The 22,968-nt window shown below is 45.2% G+C and overlaps 7 protein-coding genes and 1 non-coding gene across 8 annotated transcripts, besides 2 other annotated features; 5 read left to right on the top strand and 3 right to left on the bottom strand.

Annotated features, from left to right (window-relative positions):
* Positions 1-1,002: 1,002 nt before the first annotated feature.
* Positions 1,003-1,206: a sequence feature (Protein overlapping with rRNA (METBIDRAFT_31250, OBA22333.1) was converted to a misc_feature.).
* Positions 1,207-1,237: 31 nt separating this feature from the next.
* Positions 1,238-1,405: a sequence feature (Protein overlapping with rRNA (METBIDRAFT_31250, OBA22333.1) was converted to a misc_feature.).
* Positions 1,406-1,683: 278 nt separating this feature from the next.
* Positions 1,684-2,250, bottom strand: METBIDRAFT_31249 (uncharacterized protein; the record flags this gene model as incomplete). The annotated part of the gene is made up of 1 exon (XM_018855819.1): positions 1,684-2,250. Exon 1 carries the CDS (start codon positions 1,955-1,957, stop codon positions 1,685-1,687), a length of 273 nt encoding a protein of 90 aa, XP_018712828.1. The 5' UTR covers positions 1,958-2,250.
* A 737-nt stretch (positions 2,251-2,987) lies between these two features.
* METBIDRAFT_151072 (uncharacterized protein) lies at positions 2,988-3,991 on the top strand. The gene has a single exon (XM_018854567.1). The coding sequence runs from the start codon at positions 3,049-3,051 to the stop codon at positions 3,838-3,840; it is 792 nt and encodes a 263-aa protein (XP_018712827.1). The 5' UTR covers positions 2,988-3,048; the 3' UTR covers positions 3,841-3,991.
* A 5-nt stretch (positions 3,992-3,996) lies between these two features.
* Positions 3,997-5,531, bottom strand: METBIDRAFT_31248 (alpha/beta hydrolase). The gene is made up of 2 exons (XM_018855818.1): positions 5,110-5,531; positions 3,997-5,088 (listed from the first exon to the last, which is right to left on the bottom strand). Exons 1-2 carry the CDS (start codon positions 5,455-5,457, stop codon positions 4,327-4,329), a joined length of 1,110 nt encoding a protein of 369 aa, XP_018712826.1. The 5' UTR covers positions 5,458-5,531; the 3' UTR covers positions 3,997-4,326.
* A 2,761-nt stretch (positions 5,532-8,292) lies between these two features.
* Positions 8,293-9,636, top strand: METBIDRAFT_38724 (uncharacterized protein; the record flags this gene model as incomplete). Its single annotated transcript, XM_018857037.1, has 1 exon — positions 8,293-9,636. The coding sequence occupies one exon, from the start codon at positions 8,293-8,295 to the stop codon at positions 9,634-9,636; it is 1,344 nt and encodes a 447-aa protein (XP_018712825.1).
* Positions 9,637-12,586: 2,950 nt separating this feature from the next.
* Positions 12,587-13,070, top strand: METBIDRAFT_31246 (uncharacterized protein). The gene has a single exon (XM_018855817.1). The coding sequence runs from the start codon at positions 12,723-12,725 to the stop codon at positions 12,897-12,899; it is 177 nt and encodes a 58-aa protein (XP_018712824.1). The 5' UTR covers positions 12,587-12,722; the 3' UTR covers positions 12,900-13,070.
* Positions 13,071-14,402: 1,332 nt separating this feature from the next.
* METBIDRAFT_t111 lies at positions 14,403-14,484 on the top strand. The gene has a single exon. It is a non-coding gene; the product is annotated as a tRNA-Leu (tRNA).
* A 4,581-nt stretch (positions 14,485-19,065) lies between these two features.
* On the top strand, positions 19,066-20,106 carry METBIDRAFT_40706 (uncharacterized protein; the record flags this gene model as incomplete). The annotated part of the gene is made up of 1 exon (XM_018857303.1): positions 19,066-20,106. The coding sequence occupies one exon, from the start codon at positions 19,066-19,068 to the stop codon at positions 20,104-20,106; it is 1,041 nt and encodes a 346-aa protein (XP_018712823.1).
* A 1,418-nt stretch (positions 20,107-21,524) lies between these two features.
* On the bottom strand, positions 21,525-22,793 carry METBIDRAFT_11181 (uncharacterized protein; the record flags this gene model as incomplete). The annotated part of the gene is made up of 1 exon (XM_018853925.1): positions 21,525-22,793. The coding sequence occupies one exon, from the start codon at positions 22,791-22,793 to the stop codon at positions 21,525-21,527; it is 1,269 nt and encodes a 422-aa protein (XP_018712822.1).
* Between the last annotated feature and the right edge of the window lie 175 nt (positions 22,794-22,968).

The following is a 22,968-nucleotide window of genomic DNA, read 5'->3' as shown; positions in this document are numbered from 1 at the left end:
AAAAAATCAGAAAAAGATACAAAAAAGAAATCAAACATACATCTGTGGGGTCTTTGCCTCTTCGATGTTTTCTTCATTCAAAAGATATATAGCAATAAATATAACTCTACATTTACATTTCACAGGCAAGTCTTGGTGCTGGATCACAAGCTATACACAGCTTCTCTTATATTCATAAAGGTTGCAAGTGTTGCACCATGCATCAAACTGCAGAAAAACTCTATTGGAAAACGCCTTCTCGCAACAAAATCATCAATATAATCGTGGCGAATGTTTTTCTTGTAGGTTGTAATGATAGTCTTCCTGTGCATGAGATTCCGTCTTCAAATTGAGCTACGGGGCAAATTTATTGATGAGAAGCATAGATCCTTTGAGTTCAAGTAAAACTTCGTAGCTCAGGGAAACAGCACATGAAAATGCAGAGAACACTTTGACCTTGGTACTTGATTGCTTTTTGTAAGGGAATCTCTCATATTTTGGACTTGAAAGAGCATAATAAGTGAAGCAGAGTTCTCGCCGTCGGCGCCCATTTGAGGTATCGGGTGAACTGTATTTTCTCCTGGAAGTCTGCTTCAATATGTTTTCAACAAATACAATAATTCGAAGCACCTCTGACAAACTCAAGTTGTTCTGAACTACAAAATTTCACATTAATCACACTTGTAAATTCAATTATACCCGCTATCTTCGTGATGTCGTATTACTTTATCACAGGACCAACGCTTCATGAAAACGTTTGAAAACTCAATCGGCCCACTGTCAAATAATTTAAATGTTGGTACTGAATCCAGCTTCTAGATCTGAAAATACCTAAGCACCCCGGCAAATTCAAGTATTAAGTGCAGAGAGCGAATATAACAAATATAGTATTTTGTTTAAACATTGCATCGGTACACATTCAGAGACTTGATTTGAAAAACCCTAGGCAAAAAGACTACTGAAGAACAACAGCTTGCATTGACAATTTCTCTACTTCACTGAAGATTTTCTACCCAAATAAAGTTTTGTGAAAGTACTTTAGGAACCTTGTCTATACATACTCTTGAGCTAATTTCATTCCATGGATTAAGAAGTATATTTGACGCCTTCTTTCAAGCACCACATATGAAAGATAATACACCGAAAAAAATACTGAACCAGCTGCACATATTTCTCTTATCTGGAAAGCTCGCAATGAAAGATTTTCATTCTGTATACCCGCCATTTGTATGTTACGCGGATATCACATCCAAAAAAGATTGCAGCACCACAATTTCGCATATGGTCTCCCACTACACTACTCAGTGTGGCCCTATTCAGCTTAACTAACGTTGATCGGACGGGAAACAGTGCTTTCTGCATGGTATGGCCGCAACCGAAAGATTATTATGAAACAGAGTTCAGTTGTCTCTTAAACTACGAGTAGATCGGTTTATAGATAGTTCGGCCTCAGTGAATAAACCTAGTCTATCTGTCGTATTCTCGATGTCTAAAAATGTCTTGTCCTTCCTCGGGGATGTCTCAGCCTCACGCTCCTTTATAGTTCGGAACCCTTCTATACAGTAGGTGAGGTGTAACCCCTATCAGGAATGTTTAGACTCTTCGTCCTTCGTATTATACAGGATGCCAAGAATCTATAATCTTGTTCATGTCGTATCATAACAAAGATTTACCTGAAGAAACGTCAAGATGTCTCAAAGTAAACTTATTTGGTTTCTGTAGATCTCTTACGCCTAAGAAATTGCGTCATCTCATATTTCAAATCATTTTTGACTTCAATGGTTAGAGCCGTGAATAACGGAAGGAGACGGGCCGAGTTTCGATACTTGGTACGTAGCTGGAAGCTGTTTAAAGGTTTTTTGTTTTTCATAGTTATATAGCTTTGCTCCTTCAACCAGATGAATCTACTAAAACAATGTTGTGCAGCTGAATTTACAACGTTGACAACTTGTGAGAAGAAGTTAACAGCATCGGTCATCTTTTAACAAAGAAGAGATGATGCACGACATCAAACAAAAGGCGTGATTTGAAGGTTGTCACACTCTATGCTTAGAGCCTACATATCTTTGGATTCTAATAGAAATGGTAATAGGTTACAATATTTCAGAGGTTTTGTTCGCAATATTCATCTTGTCTTTTGTTCGAATACGTAGTGGACTCGGGTTCCAATAGACAATCTATGTTTCCTGCATGTTGTTAAGGCCGTGGCTGCTTCGGACCTAAAAAAGTATGACCCCTTTATCTCACTTTGAAAGAACATTTTAGCTCACCTTAGAATCAACTTCCTCTTAATATACCCAATTATTATTGTCGTAAGCAATTCAGACTCTGCGTAGTGTCTTCGTGTTATGCTACACACCAACAGACATAGATGCCGATCCGCGAATCGACAGCCTGATTTCGCAGCCATACTTTGTTAGGCCGCCGACTGCAAAAATGAATTTTCCCATATAAACGACGGTTCGCTCCTTTGTCTCCAAACACTCTTTTAATTCTCCATCTTTCACGAAAAAACGCTTCATCATGATTGCACAAGTGATTTTTTGCTTCCAAATCATCCATTGCGTGTCGGAAATCACCGGGCTCTGCCTTATTGGTTATTTTCTTTTCGTGTTCCTTCTGACGCTTCCAGCTCAGCCTGAGTTTACCATCATGAACTCTGCAACACTCTGTGTTGGTAAAACTGGCCTAGTCCCGAATGAAATTGCGATCTCGCGAGGTGAATCTGAGGAGATAACTGGAAATCTTGACTCTGGTTTCATCTCAGTTGAAAAGACCGCTTCTTCTGTTTCTTCTGCTGCTTCTGCTGGGTTTGCTGTTTCTGCTACCACTGGCTTAAGAATCACAAAAATCAGCAGCTTGTCCATCATTTCACCAGCTAGCGACGATAGCTTTTCTGGATTGTCCGACGGCGACACTGATGTATCTTCTGCAGTTTCCCTTATCCCAGACTGCAAGCTTGCCTCAGCTGATGCTCCTCGGGATTCAGGCCTAGTTGTGGAGACTGACAAGATTTGCCAAGCTCGAATCTGTCGAGTCGGACTCAACTCTCATGACAATGGGAGATTGATGGACACAACTGTAAACGTTGCTCTGCTGCCTATTGCCAACCCAGATGAATCTGGGTGGCAAGTCCAAGGTAGAAAGCGTAGAAACTCTCGTACACGGACCGGGAAAAAGACAGATATGAGGATGCTGATTGGAATGACTTCTTCCGAGAAATGGTTTGCTCTTCGGTCAGAAAACGCTGTTCCCGAATCCGTGCTCTTCAATAACCCTTACCTGGTTTTGGCCGACATCGATGAAGACGACTATCAGGAACCACGCCCAAGCAGAACATATACGAAAGTTCCTGAAAAGCTCGAGCTTTCTTCTCTGGGAAACGTGATTTCTGGTTGCTCTCTGATTATGGTCTTGACTATGGACAGCTACGAGGTGCTGAACCTGAATGTAGTCACTAATATTATGGACAAGGCCCGGGAATCTGATGATGAAAAAGACCTTGGGATCTTCCATGAATCTACTCAGAATTTGACCAAGGACTTGCCCACAGATTTGGGCATGGGTTCAACTCTGGCCTCGAAGCAAGTCGGGACTATCGCTAAAATGCCTGATATTCCTGAAACTGATATTGATGATGATGGTTGGAAGGTTCAGGGCAGAAAACGCAGAAACTGTCGCCAAAGACCTCAGCCAACCGTCTCTGGGGCGGAATCATTAGCAACCCCACCGACTGATTCGAAATGCACTTTGGGGCCAAAGCCAGAAAAGAAATCCCTTTCTTCACAGAATCCTTACCTAGTTTTGGCTGAAATTGACGATGATGAATTCCATGGGTCTCCACCAAGGAGACGGGTATAAGTCCCTCTAGAAATAGGGAATAACATGGTAACAGAGCCCCAGGCCCGCCATTGAGTCAATGGCTCGAACACCGATGGTATTTCCCAAAGAACAATACCCCACTGAAAAAACAAAAACGAAAAAAAAATTGAAAAAAGAAAAGAAAAAAAAAGTATAGCCTCATTAAACAATAAACTTTGTTCACAAACAGACGAGTAAATTTGCCAAAACGCTCCGACGTTTGTAGTGGTGTCGATACCTGGCTCCGGGTGACTGAGGGTGCCGTATAACCAAGGCATCGAGGAACACGGCAGCTGTATTTTCTCTCCTTATACGACGAAGTTGACTTTGGAGCAGAAAAGCAGACGTGATGTTCATTTCCTCAATGATCCTCATCAGCACCCAGATGAAACTCCTGCAATAAACATTACGATGCATTTGTTGAGCTCCATACATGAATAAATATGCTGTCTTCGATTCAGAAAACTGCTCCCAAAAGACCCAAATCTAGAGTTTGGCCTCGGGTCGATCCCACCGGAACGCCTTGTCCATATCTCCTTTCCACATGTGCTTGAACATGGCCTTGACCCTGGCGCCGGCGCTGTTTTCGAGTTTGACCTCGGGGAACTCATTTCTGTGGCTCGCCACAAATTCGGCCCTACGTCCTGCAAAGCTGTAGATGGCATCTACGGTATCCCCTACATTCAGAGCATGCACAAGGTGGTCGCCCCGGAGTTTCACTGTTTCGAGCAAGTGGCTAGAGACAGACTTCTCGATATGCCTGTCCGATTTGGGCGAGTTCCACGCGGCCTGCTCGCCTGTGATAAGCAAGTAGGGAACTTCGAGTAACAGCAAGATGTTCTGGCCAAAACGAACGGAGTACACCGCAGAGAGGTATGCTGCAAGCTGCGCGTCTTTGGTGGCCTTGGTCCTCAACTGCCCGTTTTCCCAATGAAGCTCGTCGCTGGTAAAATCGGCAAGCACGCGCGGATCCATGACCCTATAAAAACTGCCCTTTTGGAAGAAGGCGTCCGCGTCTGCCCTCGACGCAAACTGGTCCCGCAAAACCAGGCCGATCTTTTTCATCCGGGCCACCGCAAGCGGATTGGCGCCTTGGTCGATGAAAATCACCGGCTCTATGGCCACGCACGCATCAAACAAAGTCGGCTCCAAAAAGGAGGCATACGTGGCGTGGAAGCCGCCCATTGAATGGCCCACTACAATATTGCGTGTATACGCAGAGGGAAGAAAGTCGCCCGTGGTCTCGATCTCATGTTTGATCACAGACACCAAATCCTTGGCGCCGTCTCGCCAGTCGTTGGCCCAGGAAATCTTTTCCTTGTTTATGAGTGCCGAATCGCCATGGCCAACCGCATCCACAGAAAGCACACAGCCGACCTTCCAGCCAGTGCAGCTTTTGTTTTTGCCGTACAATTCTTCAATGTGGCGTTTCCACAAACTCTTGTTCATTCCGGTGCCATGGGCAAAAATGAAGTTTACTGTCGTACAGCCTTGGGGCACGGGGTCTGCCGAGGTATACTTGAGATATACGATGTCCAATTTATCAGTCATAGAGACATAGGACCCGGGGCCCCGGGGCCAGTAGGCCTGTGTTTGCTTTTTTTCCAAGTGCACCATCGATTTAAGAAGACACTGCCTATACAAGCCAGAAAGCAGAATCCGGCAGCCAAAGGACTTCAGTGCAAGAACACCCGATGTATTTATGTAGTGTTCGTAAATATATTCCTCGGATATTGTGCATGTTGATGTCGCGCAGAGTGTGGGGTAGACCTCGGCTCGTGAGACCGACAAGCTCGAGATCAAGATGGCTACTTGAACTGGATGTAAAACAGGGAGAAGCTGAATTATCTGTGTGAACTTGATGTTTTTGGGAATCGCTAAAAATTTTACGCTGAAAGCCGTCGTATAAAAATTATAGATAACAGAGGAACTTTGGTAGTTAAAAGTGCGCATTTGAAACTAGAATACCATGGTAAGGACAGCCAGCAAACAAGGTTCGCAAAGAAGCTATGTGAAATTGGAAATGCTGAGGTGTTTAGGAAGTCTGATTCGAGGGAAAACAGGAACTTTTTAAATCTAACAAATCACCTGACTTGATTTTGGAAAATAAACCGGTGCGTGAATCAGTCTGAAAACCCCAGGAACGACATACTCACATATATGGAGGATTGCGTTCCATTTTTTTTTCCTGGCAGCAATAATTTTGTTGCTTGAAGTAGGCAGAAGTTGAGGTAGTGATGACGCCTTGGATGTAATTTCAGTCAAACTGCCTTAAGTGCAGATCTTGGTGGTAGTAGCAAATCTTCAAATGAGATTTTGAAGACTGTGGTGGGAAAAGGTTTAGTGTCAACAGCACATGAACACGGCTTAATCAATCATAGCCTCTAAGCTAAACCTGGTTTAACTCCTGTATCAGCAGAGGGTTGAAGGGAAGGGAATCTTACACAGAAGGCTATTGCAGACACCTGTCATGCTCTATGTTTGCAACAGAATGATGAGAATAGCACTGCCTTCTTTGGAGGTCATCTTCGGGCTCAATGTATACTGATTTTCTTTAAAAGATTGTTTTTTTGAGGGGTAAATAAATCAATAAAACTGGTCTTTCTCGTCGTCATTTTTGGTCCTAGCGCCGCAAGTACTAGGTGAGCCCGGAGGTTGTTCATACTGAGCTATCTCCATTGCGACACCTTAAAATAATTAAAAAAACAGATAGCTTAAGTTTTTTCTTGGAAAATAAGTCATTATTTGCGATTTCTTCGAAGGAGTTGATGAACAAAAGTGGCTTTCATGGAGGAAATCTTTTTATTGTAACAAAGTCATCTGCAACTCAGAGAGGTTAACTTCTTCTAGATTGTGGTGTTGACGCGGCTAGTGAAGTATTGATCAAAAATGCAAAGAATGAGTTTTTTGCCGACATGAGTATATTGAAGTGGCGAGTAATTTGATCTGATCAAACGCCTAGTAAGGAATCTAAACTGCGGGGCAAGCTTCTTTTGAATCTGCTTTACCAGCACTAGCGAATCAATATCACGAGGGAAGAAAAATGGTTTCCACAGAGCCAGGATAAACGAGCTTGTAAAAATAGGTCTTTAACCCTTGATCGTCTTCAATTAGCACTTTCTTGAAATATCGAAATCTTGTCTGCGGTGGTGGAAGATCCTAAACAATAGTGTCGTTTCTTACGGAAAGTATCAGAGTAAGAATTAAGTATCCGGAGAAGACCCTTTTAAATAGAAATCATAAATGATCAAATTCATTGAAACAGAGCTGAAGTTTGTTTTTTCTTCACTTATACTATCCATCCCGAAAATGAGACACCCACATCTGCCCAATAAGCAACAAGAATATATTACTCCAACTCGTGAGGTTCCTTTTCTGCCCTGTTATAATAAAGTGTTCAACTCATTTATACCGACGTGCGGGCTTTGTTCACAAATAACAGAAAATTTTTACTTTCAGGAAAAAAAATCATTCAGCTGACATTTTTATCAAGTAAGTTCAGACGGTATCCAAAAATGCAATTCTAGACCCCCAACTCAATTCCCAAAGAAGTCAAATGGTACGCGGAACCCAGGTTCTATTGTCCTTTTCCAGATACGCCAGTCCAGCACTTTTTTGCACCTTTCAAAATCAGGGTCACTGCCGTCATTACTGAATCATTAAAACAAGTGGACTGGATATGCTTGATAAACAGTGAACCCCGAGTGCTCGGTGGATGTGGGATCCAACAATAAAGCAATAATACTGGATATGACGATATGGCCCTTGTAATTTCGCGACTCGCGTTATTAACCTTGCCACATGCGCTTAGCCTGCCCTTCAAATTTTGGCCAGATTGTAAAATGAATTTCGAGGCTTACTCTGTGCTGATACCTTCTGTTCCACTGAATATCCATGTTTTCCATTTTTTTACACAATATTCCCGTTTTCACGATGTGAAGACATCAATCTACCCGTGTGCAGGAAACACGTGGCTGTCTCAATTAATCCGGGGTGTCACGTGGGTGCGAGGCTCAGGTTGCGGGACGAGCCAAAAATTCGCTGCCAGAGCGACCTTTTCACAGATTCTGGAAATGAAATACCTAAGGCTCTCCTTAACAGTCTGGCTTATAAGTAAAAGAAAGTTCTCGCCTTTCAGCAGAGGCGGGCACGTGTTCGCTAACTGCCAGACAACATTGTTCTGCACAGAACCATCCGTATTTTATGATGTGATAAGACGCGCGCCGCCAAAATGAGCTTTCCGCAACGTCTGGCCTAATACAATAGCCTAATTACCGGGGTGCACGGGGTGGCCCACATGGGCAGCGATAAGCACCATGACTAATTAATTAGTCGACTCAGGCAAGTAGGTATAACAGTACGTACTCTCGCAGATATCTCGTGCCGAAAGTTACATCTATTTCTTGTCACTGACCGTCTTGTCGTGTACGCTTAACTTTGTTCTTGTTAGGAATGAGACTCTCCATAATCTCCAGTTTCTGCACGCTTCTTGGGGCCTTGCCTCTAGCGGCATCGCTCAATATTCTCATATCTTCCACCGACTCGTGGGTGGAAAAAAATGCCCGGTACTTGCACCCGGCTTTAGTTGAGGCGGGCCATACAGTGGTGTTTGTTGGCCCTCTCCACCCCAACCTGGTGAATTCTGCAGGCGGACTTTTCCAGGCGCAAAAACCGGGCCAGAGACGCAAAGCAAGCGAATTGCCCGACTATGAGGATGCGTATTCTGCGGGCGACTTTGGCCATTTGAAAGAGGCCCACCAGAAATACTACACGTACACGCGGAAACTCAACGCTCTTTTGCGGGGCGCCAAGGGGGTGATTCAAAAAAAGGAGTCTGTTGAATTTGACGCCGAGTTTGTAAAGGAAACCTCGGAACTCGTCCGAAACCCCACGTACGGCCAGGACCCGTTGAACCCGGATTTCTGGTATGTCAACGGCTCGCCGCTCGAGGCGTTGCTGGTGGCTTTTGACGTGATTCTCCCCACGCACGTTTCCGGCTTTTCGCCGGATTTGGTGCTTCTAGGGCCAAACGAGGGTCTCCATCTCACGTGCAGCGACTCCCCGGATGTTTCTGGGATTCCCATCACGGATTTGCTCGCACTCAAAGACGAGCTCGAAGCCATGCGGCTTCTTGCCCAGGTCAAGAACCACCGCGTGATTTCCGTGTCCACCGAGGACTCTCACCACATTTACTACGAAGACGAGGGGTTTTTCAACGTGGAGGAAACGTCGTACGACAAGCTGTTCAAGGCCAACTTCGTCACACAGAACATTCAATTCGTGAACCTGCGCTTGATCAGCTTGGTGGACAAAGTGGTGCTGCACATGGAAACTGGCCAGGCGCTCAACGTGAACTTTCCATCCATGAACAAGCGTCTGTCCACGTGCTCCACAAGCCGAGGCGTGGGGCCGCAATTTTCTCAGGTTGCAAGCAGTACGGGTAAACGAAACATGATGGGAAAGATCTTCGCCATTCCGCAACTTTCTCTTGGGGACGATTGCGTGGAGATGGCACAAAAGAATCTTTTCAAAGTCTCCGAGGCTTTGGACGGCGCTGCAGAGCTTTCGGACTTGGAGTTCACTCGCCTTCAGCATTTACTCGCCCCTTCAGACGGCATAACCGTTGGACCAGATGCCAGGCAGAGCGTCTCTGGAAGCGACGAGACCCAAATGCGTGCTTGCAATGCGGACGAATACAAGGCTTTGGAGCTGTGTCAGATTGCGGTTTCCGTGAACGATCTTGCCAGAGGAAGCAGCTTGAGTGAAGAAATACTCGATGTGGTGAGGTATTTATAGTCCGGAACACACCGGCACACGGTCCAAACGGGAAGGACCATCAGGTAGGGAAATAGGGTATATTATACAGCGGATATTAATGTTCACTACGTAGCTGAATGTAGAAAGAGAAAAATCAGGGACGGGTCTAGATGGTAGACAAAGGAACTGCGGTACTCTCGGCTTTTTTGAGATTCAGAGGTTTTTGCCACATGAACAAGCACTGCTCAGAGATCATTTGAAAAGTAGTGACAAAACAGAGCTGGAAAGTGTTTTTCTTATTGTTTACTGGGCTTTCTGAAGAGATAATCTGATTAAAGACTCAGGAGGTTTAGAGATTCAACTAAATTCATGGACTTTACCGGGAAAAGTGGGTGTATGATGGGGTTGGAGTAGAGCAAACAGGCAACTCAGCTGCGTTATGCACAAGGGATTGTGATTCAAGCTTTCCTCAAATGTTTTTGTTAGAATGCTTGTGTTAGAATGGGTCATTTAAAAAATTCTTGACCTATTATACATAGCTCTGAGGGGCCGTTGCCGATGATGCAGAGGCAGTCAAGTCTTGAGCTAACCGTGTTCTGTTAAAACTGATTTTAAGCGACTGCAAAAAAATAACAAGGAGGTAAAAAGTTTAGAAATCTTCCGGGATGACTTGTTTTAGAACATGAACAAATGCGTGCCAATTCAGACAGTCTCGATATTGATCAAAGAATGGCTGGTCAAAATAGCGAAGCATTCGATAGCTATTTAAAGAGTTTATGTTCCCAGTTTTTGGACTTTCTGGGTCCAAAAAGATGGAAGTAGAGAATCACTTTTCGAAGGTCATGGACTCTGAGCTGACTACAATTCGTGGCCTACCCAGAGGAAAAGCACAAGCGATTGTTTGATTATGAAGGGATGAGAATGATAACTCAATATCAAACTACAGAATCTGTGGACGAGGAATTGAACATGATTTGACTCTTAGGCGCCAAGAAACCTTTCTTGTCACTGAATGGGTGTTTTATGACTGCAATAGAATACATGCAGATAAGGAACTGACCGAACATCCACGAGGAAGAGTTGAAGATATCCCAGACACTGTGTTGGCGTCGAAGTGTATCTTCTTGAACAATGATTATTCTGCCATTGTGCAATTGGACCTTCCCTCGAGGAATATTTTGTACTATGGGCTGTTCGTGCGTGAAGTCTCATTCACGATATCGTCTTGAATAAGTCCGTGTTGTTTCACAGATTCGCAGAATAAAAGCCGATTCAAGCTAGAATTAGTGATCCATGTATTTTATCAAAACTATTATGTAAAACCTTGTCATTATCCAAAGAAGGATGAGTGGGAAAGCGATTTTCTCCTTCTGCTGCCCCTCAAGGCCTTTTGGAACGCATCTATTCTCATCCTATCATGTCATCAAATTCAATAATTAATTTCCTGAGTAGCCACTTCAACCAAAAAGGTCAGAGAGGACTAGAGGAGTTTACTTCCGTGTCTTTCCGTGTGTTCGAGAGTTCCACTGTGAGGAGTGTAGAGAGTGGTGGACCAACCAATACAGATCCAAAGTTCTCACCGAGTCTTGTCTGGAGCCAAACCTTCATGTAGACTCACGGGGCTGGCGTTCTTCACTTGTTAAATCATTGTTACAAAATACAAAGCTGTTCTTTCAAATTCAATCACCCAAAGGTGCTATAAAATATAAATCTTTGTTTCTTCAAGAGCACAGAATCAAGGGGACAATATACGGAACAGCTCGAGACTGATATCACAAAGACTATAACTCCGTTTCAAGAACATTTTCGATCTCCAAATACAACTGTTAAAAAGCCGCCTGCCAAGACAAGGCGCCTTATAAACCCACAATGCATAATTCTAGGGCAGCGAGCTTTCTTGAAATACCTGCTCAGTGAAAGCTTTTACTCTAGCGAAAGCGACAGATCTCCCGGAAACTCTTAAAAGTATCCCTTCCTCACAGACGCCGTCCATAAAAGTCCCCATTCAAACATTATATAAGGCAGAATAATTATGGCGGTACGGTTTATCGTCCTTTCATCACATCTTTTTCGGAACTTTTTTCTCCGTCGAATCTTTCCACCAGAAACATCGGCTTTCCAGTGGCATCTTTGCACACAAAAAATCCATAACAACGAATCTGAGGTGAATTTGTTGAAATTCAGCGTGACTCGATGGAATCCAAAAGCTTTAGAATTCTCGTAGCCTATTCGGCTATTGCTCGGTTGCTGTGATCATGTTTTTTTTATTGAGGTCCCCCATGTCATCGGGATATATATAAGCGTTGCCTGCGATCGCACGGTTTTTCATGGTTTGTAGTTCAACTTGTTGATATCAAAGTTTGATACCTTCAATCAGGTTGAGTTGAGCTAGAAACGGGCTTTTCTGCCAGATTAAAAATAAAGGAGACGATATGGGATTTTCTAGCCGTGTGCCACATTGGGGTGGAAAATAGGGCCCTTCGCAGTTGATCATCTATATCTACCTGACTGTTCCGTTATGATCAGTGGTATTAATCAAAGCGCCAGGTACCCTAATCCCATTGTTATGAAATTCTTGTATATATATGAGATGCGCCATCAAATGCTGCTTCAAAGTATGCCATGAAGCCGTCTTAAAACTTGAACTATGTCGTTCCTTTCTGCTGACTTGTATAAGTAATGTCGTGGGGAAGAATTCCGGGGTGTTTTGATTGATCTTTTGGTCTTGCATGACTCCTGCAGAATGATTTTTTGAGCTGTGTTGGAGAGCAGAATAGTCTTTGATCTTTTATATCTGCTGAACTCGACGAGCCTTTTTTATTGAGGATCATCTTGACTAAGGCTTTCAGGAACGCGAGACTTCGAAATGATTTATATCAAAGGACATCGGGCAATGGTATTGACAGCTACTCTTTAATACAATAGAAGGTGCACCCTGAACTTAGGATACAAGTTCGCGATCAGATAAATGCAGTCGTATCAAACTATGAACACGCCAGGCTACTGAATATATCGACACCTCTTTGGAAAATATGACAATTCGAATCGGTTGATCACCACAATATTGAAGCACACTAGAAGACGAGCGAGTCGCAAAAAGTTAGCTCTATAAGTTCTCTCCAACCATGTTAAAGCCATCGGAGGCTTATCCTGGGAATCGAGCAGGTAATATCCTATGCGTAAACAGAAATTTTCCAGGCCGTGATTATAATAAGAGGGTGGGCCGGATTTTGACTTGCGGAGTATTGACGTTGATATGTTCCTATATCATGGCGCAACAATTTCCCGTATTACAAGATTGAAAGCTACTACAATATTGAAAATCCACGAGTGATCACGTCCTCACGTCATTTGATTGCCGTATTTATTCAAATACCCAAGTTAGTAATAGTATGAGTAAAATTATTACAATATTTTATACATGTAATCAGTATTATTAGTAAAAAAATATATAGTAATCTTTTAGATATCACAAGTATTATACTTCTAAGTTTACCTTTCCATTGACCCAAAGCCATGAAATACTTATTCAATATCAGATTTCAACCGTTTTCATTAATCGTGCCTATATATATATAATTACAAGAACAAGAACAACCTTCTACGGGATCTCTCTAGGATGAGAGATATGTTGGGGGGAATAGAAAAAAGCAGGAAAATGTCCCTAAAAGAAGTATAGAGCTTAAGAAGCAGGAGCACGATAATTAAGGGGACGAAGCTAACATAAAATTTAGTTCATAAAGATAGGATATATTTAATCAATCAATCAATTTATCTATCTATATATTTATTATAAAAGTTGTGTATTTGACCAATCGAATATCACATATAACCTAGTACTAAAATCTAGGTATAATATAATATAAAAACCTCCGGGGGGAGACAATATAACCGAAAATACAAGAAGTAAACGAGTATCTCAGATTCTTCATTTAGTCCATGTTCTTTTTGTTTTTGTACAATTTTAAACCAACAATAATAGAAATTGTACCTAAAGCAGAACCCTAATATTCAGTTCTATTAACCTTGTCCCAATTCAAATACTACAGATCGAATATTTATATGTATCATATTAAATTTCAGATATAGGTACATCGGATTTAACAAGATAACTCATTGAACTGTTTACCCGCACCGATCAGCCAGTCAATCTCAAGATAGGTAAACTCCACTTCAGACTCCTTCGCCCAAGAAGATGAGTTTTTTTTTTTTTGGTTAGATTCATCTGATTAAAGGGGCAAAACTATATAACTAATATATATAAAAAACCTTTAAACAGCTCCCAGCTACGGGGTATAAATTTCATTCGTGGGATAATTCTTTTTCAGAAAAATACATCATGTTACAGGGTTTTACTGGAGGGAGGTGAAACCCCACCACTCACGAAAAAGAAAAAAATTATTATAGATCGCAACATTAGCTCAGGTAAGGCGGGTGCACCAAAATCGACCATAGAGTAAGTGAATCCTCTCAAAAAGACGTCTGCCCATAGCAAAATCAAGCATAAATAAGCTAATGTCGTCATCCCATAGAATATGATTTCCCAAGAGCCCGTGACCAGAGTTCATTTGGATATTCAGAAAACTGAAAAGGCAGACAAAAAATTAGAAATGACTTTCTTTTGAGATGACGCGGTCCAGATGCTCACACAGAGATGAAGCTCTTGCAGCCAACCTATGGAATCTTTTGCACCTCAGAAAAACCGCGAGCTAGATAAAAAATATATACTGTCTCCCATCACAAGAATCTTGGGCGCCATACAAACTACTCAATACATCTAGCCAGCCCGGTTTTCACCCATGAAAGGCTCTGTGGCCGAGCGGTCTAAGGCGGCAGACTCAAGTTCTGTTATCGTAAGATGCGCGTGTTCGAATCACGCCGGAGTCATTTTTTGCACCAAACCGCCGGCAGATGGAAATGGGCCGATGCCAAGGCGGCGCCATCGCAGCGGCCGAAGTTTTCGTACATACACACGTTTAACACAAAACCTGTCCGATTTTATTTTTACGACAAATCAACAAACGCCTTACAAAAATTCATCGCAACCCAACAAATTTTTGCCTCTATATTTTTCAAACGAGGTTAAAAGTAATTCACTTGTTTAAGCAGTTGCTTTTTTATATTTATATTCATCTCTTTGTTCTGTTTTATTCGTCTCTTAGTTCCAACAAGATCCCTTATAGCATTCAGCCGTTATAAATTTCTTTCCTGATTTGCATGTTTTGAAACAAATTTTCTCCTCTTGAGTCACTGGAGCCAATCTTTTATCTTTAGGCTCTTTTTAATATGTATTGCAATATTTCTGCCTCGTTTTCCGATTCTAATTTTTTTTTTCTTTTATCCACTTTGTCATCTTCTATGGGTTTCTATATATTTAACATAAGTGGATTCATATTACGTTTCATTTAATTTCTTCAATTTAGTCGTAATGTTTATACCCACTATTCTTTTCTTTAGTATCTCGAATTCGTAAGCTATATTATTATTTTTCATTAAATGTTTTAAAATTTATACTAAGCATATTACTTCGTGCTCCTTTACAATATAGCTTAATTTCCTTCAGCATTTTTGTTTAAGTATTCGGACGCATATACTTTGGGTCCTTCTATTTTCATTTTATCTATTATCCCATTTTTGCTATTTTCTGAGCTATCATTTGGAGACCATAAATTAGTATTAAACCTTGCTCTAATTTTTTGTAATCTACATTATCTTTCCTTATGTATAAACCATATTGTATCGCTATAAATTATATATATGTATTTATATTTCTTACACAATTGTACCTAGATCTAGTTAGTGATGAATACCATTTGAGGTTGCATAAATTTGACTTTCACTTTTTCCTTGTATTATTTTGTCGTATAGATATTTATCTAAATTATAAAAGTAAGGTTTATTTGTAGTTATTTGCCTAAGTATATTAAGCTATAGGGTTTGAACAAACTTACTATGCCCCACACCATTTAGAGTTGTTTCTGCCATCATTCTAATAGGACGAGGCTTTCATCGCATTCACAAGAACTGTGTTTATCTTCTGATATTATGTATCTATGTCTTTATCGAATATTTTATCTACATTATTATATTCTGTTCCTTGTGTACGTTCGATATCGAACCCTTCTTTAGCTACTAATAAATTGTGGATATGATATGTATCGTCCCTTCTTTAGACCATTTGCATGTGAATCTTCCATCCATTCATATTGGAACAAAGTCTTCACAATAATCTGGCTTATTGTCTTCTTAGTAAGTTAATTTAATTTTCTAGCTACCACTTTCTTCCAGTCTATATTTGTTACTTTAGATGCAGCCCCATAACAATGTCTCAATAGTTTCATTTGCCCCAGGTTATGATGATACAACATTGGCATAGGATATTTCTTCGTTATATATTCCATTTTCAAAAACTTACATTCTTCTTTTGTAGGCACTACCAGAGAAGCGCTCTTTGGTAAACGACTCTCCATTAATTTCATACTTAATGATGATAGGGTGAATATGTTAGTATTAATATCCGTATTCAAAGCGTATTATACAAGATTCATAGCATATACATTTATGTGGCAATGACCTATGGCGTTTTTTAAATTGTTCCAAATTTGTTATCTTTTTCGTAAGCTAAATATTCTTCTTTTTCGACTATCATTCCAAATTTATTATCTTTGTTTATAGCGAGTATTTTTTAATTATTACTCTGAATGCTTTTGCAGCTTTATTCAAACTGCAAAAGATATGGATCCTTTGATAAGACTTTGTGTTCAACTCTATATCAATTAATTCTGCGTATATTATATTAGTATCTTTAACTATAAACTGAGACGATGTACTTCATTCTTTTAAATACATTTTGAAAGTTGTATCCTGATCCGTACCAAGCCTACATTACTACTACACCTTTTTCCATGATTATTTTGAACACATTTTTCACAAGTTCGTTTATACAATCTTTTCCAGTACTTTCTTTATTGTGTTTCCTTCATAACTCCAACATATCAAGTACGGAACTTGTTTTTTCTTTCAACATCAATTTCTTCTGTTAATAATTCTAAATCCATTAATTCTTCTACTACTCAATTACAGGTATTCTTCTACATGTTTTATATCTATATCCATAGTCTATTTTTTGATTTTTGCTATTATTCCGTCTTATGTTTTAGCAATCTTTTTATATTTTTATAGCCAGGATATTTTTGTCATAATGTGCAACTAAGTCATTCGTTTTTTCTTCAAAATTCTTATTTTCTAATAAAGGCAAATAAACTATAACATCTCTTACTCAGCATTTCTTCTACTATTTTTTTCATAACATTTCTCTTTCAAATACTCATTGTCTAACACAATTCTCTTTTTTATTACTTGCCAAAAATAAGTCAAAATCTTAATTTTCATAACTATATCATCACTTCGTCTACTCCACCAATATTTTATACATTCCCATCTGTTAGCTGACAAAACATACGTGATTCTTCTGATGCAATTAAAACTTTCTTCATCACTTGGGATTCTTTTATCATTTCTTTCTATTCTTTTCCAATGTTGTCTAATACGTTTCCGTCTATTCTAACTTTTTTAGTATAGCTATTAAAAAGCGAAGACCCAATACTTTGTAAAGATTCAGACAGTCATACATTATCTCCTTCTTTACTTTCTTTAGCGTTAAATAACACAGTTCCAGTTTTCTCGTAAGATTCTTGACAAAGCGATTCCATATATCTTTCTCATTTCGGAATAAATAAGATTCATCCTCATCCTCGAAGCTGGGCCCGTTCTTGAAAATGGGCCTGCTTTCGCCCGTTGGTCACTAACAAGAGGATCGGCACGGGCCTCTCCAGCACGCCGGCGCTCATCTTCAAGGGCCGTGGCGGCAGACCGCCCGCTTTCGACATGTGATCCGCCGTGACTGGCCAAGTTTATGGACATGGGCGGCGTCTCGTTCTGTGTGGGGCTTTACTTCAGGTACCCGAGCCAAGGCACGGCGATGCCGAGACACGGGCTTTTGTGCCGGCGTGCTCCCGACATTGGTTTCTCTCCTGACGCTTGGAAATGTGATGGTGGGGTTTGCTCACTTGCGCGTCAACCGGGACTTAACCGGAAAGCTGCCTCCCGTTCCCGGGCTTCTCCCACGACTTGAAACACTTGCTTCTCTTGAAATGGGCCATTTTTTAAGCTCCGGCCGCCCAGCGCGGACATCTAAGAGTTTGTCGTTAACTTGTACATCTTCCCGGGCACGGGAAGCGGCGACAAAGGCTGGAGCATGGGCACTGCCGTTCTGGAGATCCCCGGGTTTTCAGACCTCCCGGCATTTCAGGCCTGAGCACAGCGGAGGCTCGACGGGGGAGTCCACCCAGAGCTATACGGAACCCGACCTGTTTTTGTCGCATGCGGACTCGGAGCACGAGGCCGAAAGCCGGGCGTTCTTGGCCCGGTAAGGTATGTGTGGCCGTGTTTTGGCAGCAAACTTGTTTCCAGCCTTGCTCCCCTTCGTGCCGTCGCCAGCCAAATGGGCACCCGAGGCGCCATCCCGTACTGGTGCTTACTTGCAGGAACAGTCTTTTCTTTCGGCCAAAGACACGTTTTGAGGCTTCAGGGAACGGCCCCGCCTTTGTATGAGGACGACCAGGATAACCGGGACGTCTTCCTGCCGGAATAAGCGACATGCCGAGGGATACCAGAAACGACCATCGGAGATCATAAACGGAGATCATAAACGGAGACCAGAAACGACCATAAACGAACGGTCATAGACCACCAGAAACGGAGACCATAATCGACCATAATCGACCATAATCGACCAGAAACGGAGATCAGAAACGGAGATCAGAAACGACCTGAAAAGACCCGAAAAGACCACAAAGGGAGATCAAAAACGGAGATCAAAAGCGGAGACCAGAAACAGAGAATCATTCATAGCGTGGGCCCAGACGACCAGTCTATTGACGGGCCCAGCGAGACGCGCAACGCCTAAATCTGCCGCATTCTTTTTTTTTTTTTGGCTTCTTTTATCGACCAATTTGAAAAACGCCCGGCCGTCAGATACACGAGGACGGTGGACCGGGAATTTGCTGCCCAGCCCAGCCCAGCCCAGCGGTGCCAGAGCGCCAGCGGCCCTCGGTGCTTTTTATGTGCTGCCCTCGGAACGCCGCGCCTGGCCCTCGGTACTCCACCTTTCGCACCGTCTTCCGATTCTGATCTCGGGGACACAGGTCACCGGCCCCTAGTCAACTATCGGCGAGCAATACTTTAGTCAGCAACTGTCAAGAACTCAGGCGGCAATTGTCAAAAACACATAGCCCGCTTGAAACCACATCTCCAGCTTTGAGAATTTAGCCGCCTTGAAAACATAGGCAGCTTTGAGAATTTAGCCACCTTAAAAACATAGCCAGCTTGAAACCATCAGCAGCTTGAAAACAACTCGTCCAACACATTCAGAAATACCGCTGTCGCCTCGTGTCCGCCGCATTCGCCATGGACTCATATCTTTTGGAGAGCTCGGCCCCCGAGCACGTCATGGCAGACGACTATCAGTTGGCCCTCAAGATCTTCATGAACAAGGACATTGTGCGGTCGTTCGGCATGGTCAGCAAGTTGCAGCCCGCCGCTTTCCGCAACCTCGACCGCGGGCTGATCAGCGAGGAGCTCTTCCTGAAAATCACCACCTTGTACTTGACCGAGGTCGGCCTTTTGTTGGACCCGCAGGTGGTGCCGGAGGCCTCCTTGAACATACAGGACAGGCAGCAGTTGGTGGAGAGCCTCCAGAAACACGTTGTTGTTGACCAGATGGCCCATCTTTACGGCGCCCTTGCAGACGCGCCGCTGAACCTTCTTTTCCACATCTTCTTGCTCTATTACACGAGCCGAGACGCTCTCCAGGCCGGAACAGACGGCTCCGTGCTCCAGCAGTTCAGTGACACGTACCACGCGCTAGAATTCCAGGGCCGCCAGGAAGACCGCTTCTTGAAGCGCTGGTTCGACATGTATGTGCTCAATGTCTTGCCGGACGCAGGCGACTTTGCCACTGCCTTTGCCATTGCGGAGTCCAACACAGTGTTCGGCGGCGCGCTGGCCGTGGCGAAGTTGAAGGAGGTGCAGCGGCTGAAAACACAGCAGGAGCAGGCCAGGAAGAAAGCGCAGAAAGAGCTCCATGCACGCGAGGCTCGGGCCCGGGCCGCGGAACAGGAGCAGGAGCGCATCGATGCTCGTGAGAGAAGCTTGAAGTACCGAAGCATGCAGCAGATCCGGGCGGAGCAGCAATCACAGGAGCCGCCATCATCGGCGGGAGGCCCCGGCGACGCGCCGGCGGCGGCCCTTACACTCCAGCGTATACGGGAGCGTCTTCGGTGCTACTACGTGCTTTCGAAAAACGGCGTGAAGACGCACTCGCCGGTGCTTCTTGCGGTGGTGGTTCTCCTGCTTATCTGCGGGCTGCTTTTGCGCCGCCGCAAGATTAATTTCAGGCAGCGGGTGAAGGAGACTTTGCGGATGGCGTTCAAGGTCACGTATCTCTGAGGATGGTGGGGGCTGGGAGCGTGGGGTTGAGGGGTGTGGTTTCTCATGGCGCGGGGCCCAGTGGTATTTCAAGTTCAGTGGTGCCTCATGGCGCGGAGCTCAGTGGGTTTTCATGCCATGAAGTTCAGTGACTGGTGCTTGGCAAACAGGTGGCCAATTTCTCTTGATCCTAGAGATCGCGTCTAGTGCTTCCCGCGTTGGTATTGCCTATGTCCATGCTTCGAGCACCTGCAAAGTCCTGTTTGGAAAAGACATCTGATGACATGTGCATGAGCAGTGAGGGTGTTCAATAGCGTGGGTCATAATACAACTGATTCGGAGCTTTGAAAGCGTGCGTTCCGCCGCAGGACACCGATGGCCGTGCATAAATCTTGCCTTTCTCACACCGAGGATTCTTGGGTTGCTCACTGCCCCTCGTACCCAGAGAGCAGAGTTCACGTCTGGTAGGAAACCACGGACAAGTCTGATCTATACCTCGCCAGATTAACCAAGAGAGTAACAGATCCATGCCCTGTATCCTGAGACGATGCGCCACGGCGCATGTTTCTTGATATGCTTCTTATGCGAGCGGGCCTGTGTTTTGTCGGAATTGTCTTTTCTTTGTCTGGCGGGGGGTTTTGCTGTGCTCGCTCGGAAAGAGCTGGTCCTGTTCTTTTTCTCGCGGCGTCTTGATTCTAGGGACATTCCGCTCGTGATGACTGGTTTGAATCTCGCATACAGACACTCGAAGACTCACGCACGGAGAGTCAGCTACCTTCCGGCAATGTGCGAGAAATGCGGACCTTCCGTACAACCATGGGACCCGGCAACGTGCCGAAAAAATGCGATGTTCGTCCATGACACGGGGGAACAAACAGTCCCATTCCATGGAGTTTTCATTGCGGACGTCGTGCGTATCAAACACTTTCAGAGACGCGTGGTTCGCCGTTTTCAAGAAAACTACTTAAGCACAGCGCATGATGGCCGGTCTTTTTCATGCATCGCAAAATGAACAAGAGGGGCATGATGGGCCAGGCTTCCAATACATCCCAAGATGAAGCGGGCTCTTTTATACATGGCAAGTTGATCAAGAGACACGAAGAAGCCGGCTTTCCACACATCACAGGATGAGCAAGGGAGACCCGCTGAAGCAGATTTCCGATACATCACAAGATGAAGCCGGTTCATCGCGTGACGAACAAGAAAGACACGATGAGCCCGGTTTCTGAACATATTGGATGTATCAATAAGTCACAGGCGGAAGCCGGCTTAGCAATACATATGATGATGAAGCATGCTTTTCAATACATCACAGATGAAGCACGCTCTCCATCACAAGATGATCAACGGAGACACGATGAAGCCGCTCTCCATACATCGCCAAATGAAGCCGGCGTTACAACACACCAGCGAATGCCGCGCCCCGCCCGCCGCGGCCGTCACAAGAAAAGCGGGACCTCGGGCAGGTCGGCATCACGCGGCGCTTGTTTCTTCGCCGGCGGCTCCCCCGTGGCCAGGGGGCGCCTGAACGCCTGGTACGAGAACGGCGCGGTGTCCAACCAGGCCGCCGGATACGCGGGCTCGTCCGTCCCAACGCCCGTCCCGCCACCCGTCGCGCCACCCGTCCCGGCGCCGTACTCGCGCACCTCCTGGTACACACGGTCGTCGAACAAGCCCGCAATGTCCACGTGCACGTCGTGCGCCGTGCCGCCCGGCGCCGTCTTCTCGAGCATGTGGAACGCCACCAACGTGCCCGGGTAGCTCGGCGCCGCCGCGTGCTTGCAGAGGAGCTGCACGCACAACACGCCGGCCGCGTCGCCCATGAGCTTGCACTTGGACGAGAGCCTCACCGCCCGGAAGATCCGCAGGAACGACGCGAAGCCAAGCGTGCACACCACGGGCCCCGGCGCCGCGCCCGGCCCGTGGACTTCGGCCTTCTGGAGCACGGCCCGAGCCCGCGGGTACACGAGCTTCAGGACACCGATGGCGCCGCGCAGCACGAAGTCCACCAGGCCCGCGCCGCCGCCCTTGTCGCCGCCCTTGTCGCCGCCCGCGCCGCCCACGTACACCAGGAGGTCCTCCGTGCCGAGGCTGTGGAGGTCCAGGAGCAACACCGCGAGGATGTCGCTCTGGAGAATGGCCTCGAAGCGCAACGCCGCGTGGTCGAGCGCAAGCGCGGCGCCGGCATCGCCGTGCGGCAGCCACACGTCCAAGACGAACGTGGCAAACTCGATCTGCTCGCTCATGAGCCGGTCCTCGAACTCCACCACGAGCGCGTGCCCGGCGCCGCGGTACTTGAGGTGGCACCACACCGGGTCCGGGCCCGGCGCCGCGTCCGGGAGCGGCGGGCCGCCCTTGGCCCGCGGCAGGCCCGTGGCCGCGGCGGCGGCAAACGCGCTGCTGACCATTTGCACGTTGATGCCCAACTGCACGGCGGCGCCGGCGCACCGGAACACCAGGAAGAGCGACGCGTCCACCGCCGCCTGCACGCTCAACACGTGGTTGTACTCGGCGAAGAAGGTCACGCCGTCCGGCGACACCACCATCAACGCGTACGGGTGGATGGCGGCTACCAGCGCCAACACGTCGGCCACGTGCGCCACGTGGGTCGTGGCTGCGGCGAACAGAAGCCCGGGCGACGCGTCGGCGGGGCCGTGCGGGCCGGGGTTATCGGCGGGCGACGAGGGAAGAAAAAGCGGCGAGGCCATGGGTTTGTGGGGGCTGTTCGGGGCGGGTTTGTGGTGCCTCTGGCGACGTGTTGGGGGAGTGCAGGGCGGGTTGGGGGTATCTCCGGTGAGGTTTTAGGGGTCTTTGGAGCGGGTTATGGTGCCTCTGGCGGGTTTTGGGGTGCCTCTGGCGGGTTTTGGGGTGCCTCTGGCGGGT

The sequence above is a fragment of the Metschnikowia bicuspidata genome (assembly GCF_001664035.1).
Source record: "Metschnikowia bicuspidata var. bicuspidata NRRL YB-4993 chromosome Unknown METBIscaffold_2, whole genome shotgun sequence".
Classification (NCBI taxonomy): Eukaryota; Fungi; Ascomycota; class Pichiomycetes; order Serinales; family Metschnikowiaceae; genus Metschnikowia; species Metschnikowia bicuspidata.
The sequence above is the reverse complement of the archived record's forward strand: the minus strand, read 5'-3'. Positions and strand labels throughout refer to the sequence as shown.

What these genes read in the sequence shown, in the direction of transcription:
- METBIDRAFT_151072 (XM_018854567.1), top strand. Translation starts at nt 3,049, where the DNA reads ATGGACACAACTGTAAACGTTGCTCTGCTGCCTATTGCCAACCCAGAT.
- METBIDRAFT_31248 (XM_018855818.1), bottom strand. Translation starts at nt 5,457, where the DNA reads ATGGTGCACTTGGAAAAAAAGCAAACACAGGCCTACTGGCCCCGGGGC.
- METBIDRAFT_31246 (XM_018855817.1), top strand. Translation starts at nt 12,723, where the DNA reads ATGTTAAAGCCATCGGAGGCTTATCCTGGGAATCGAGCAGGTAATATC.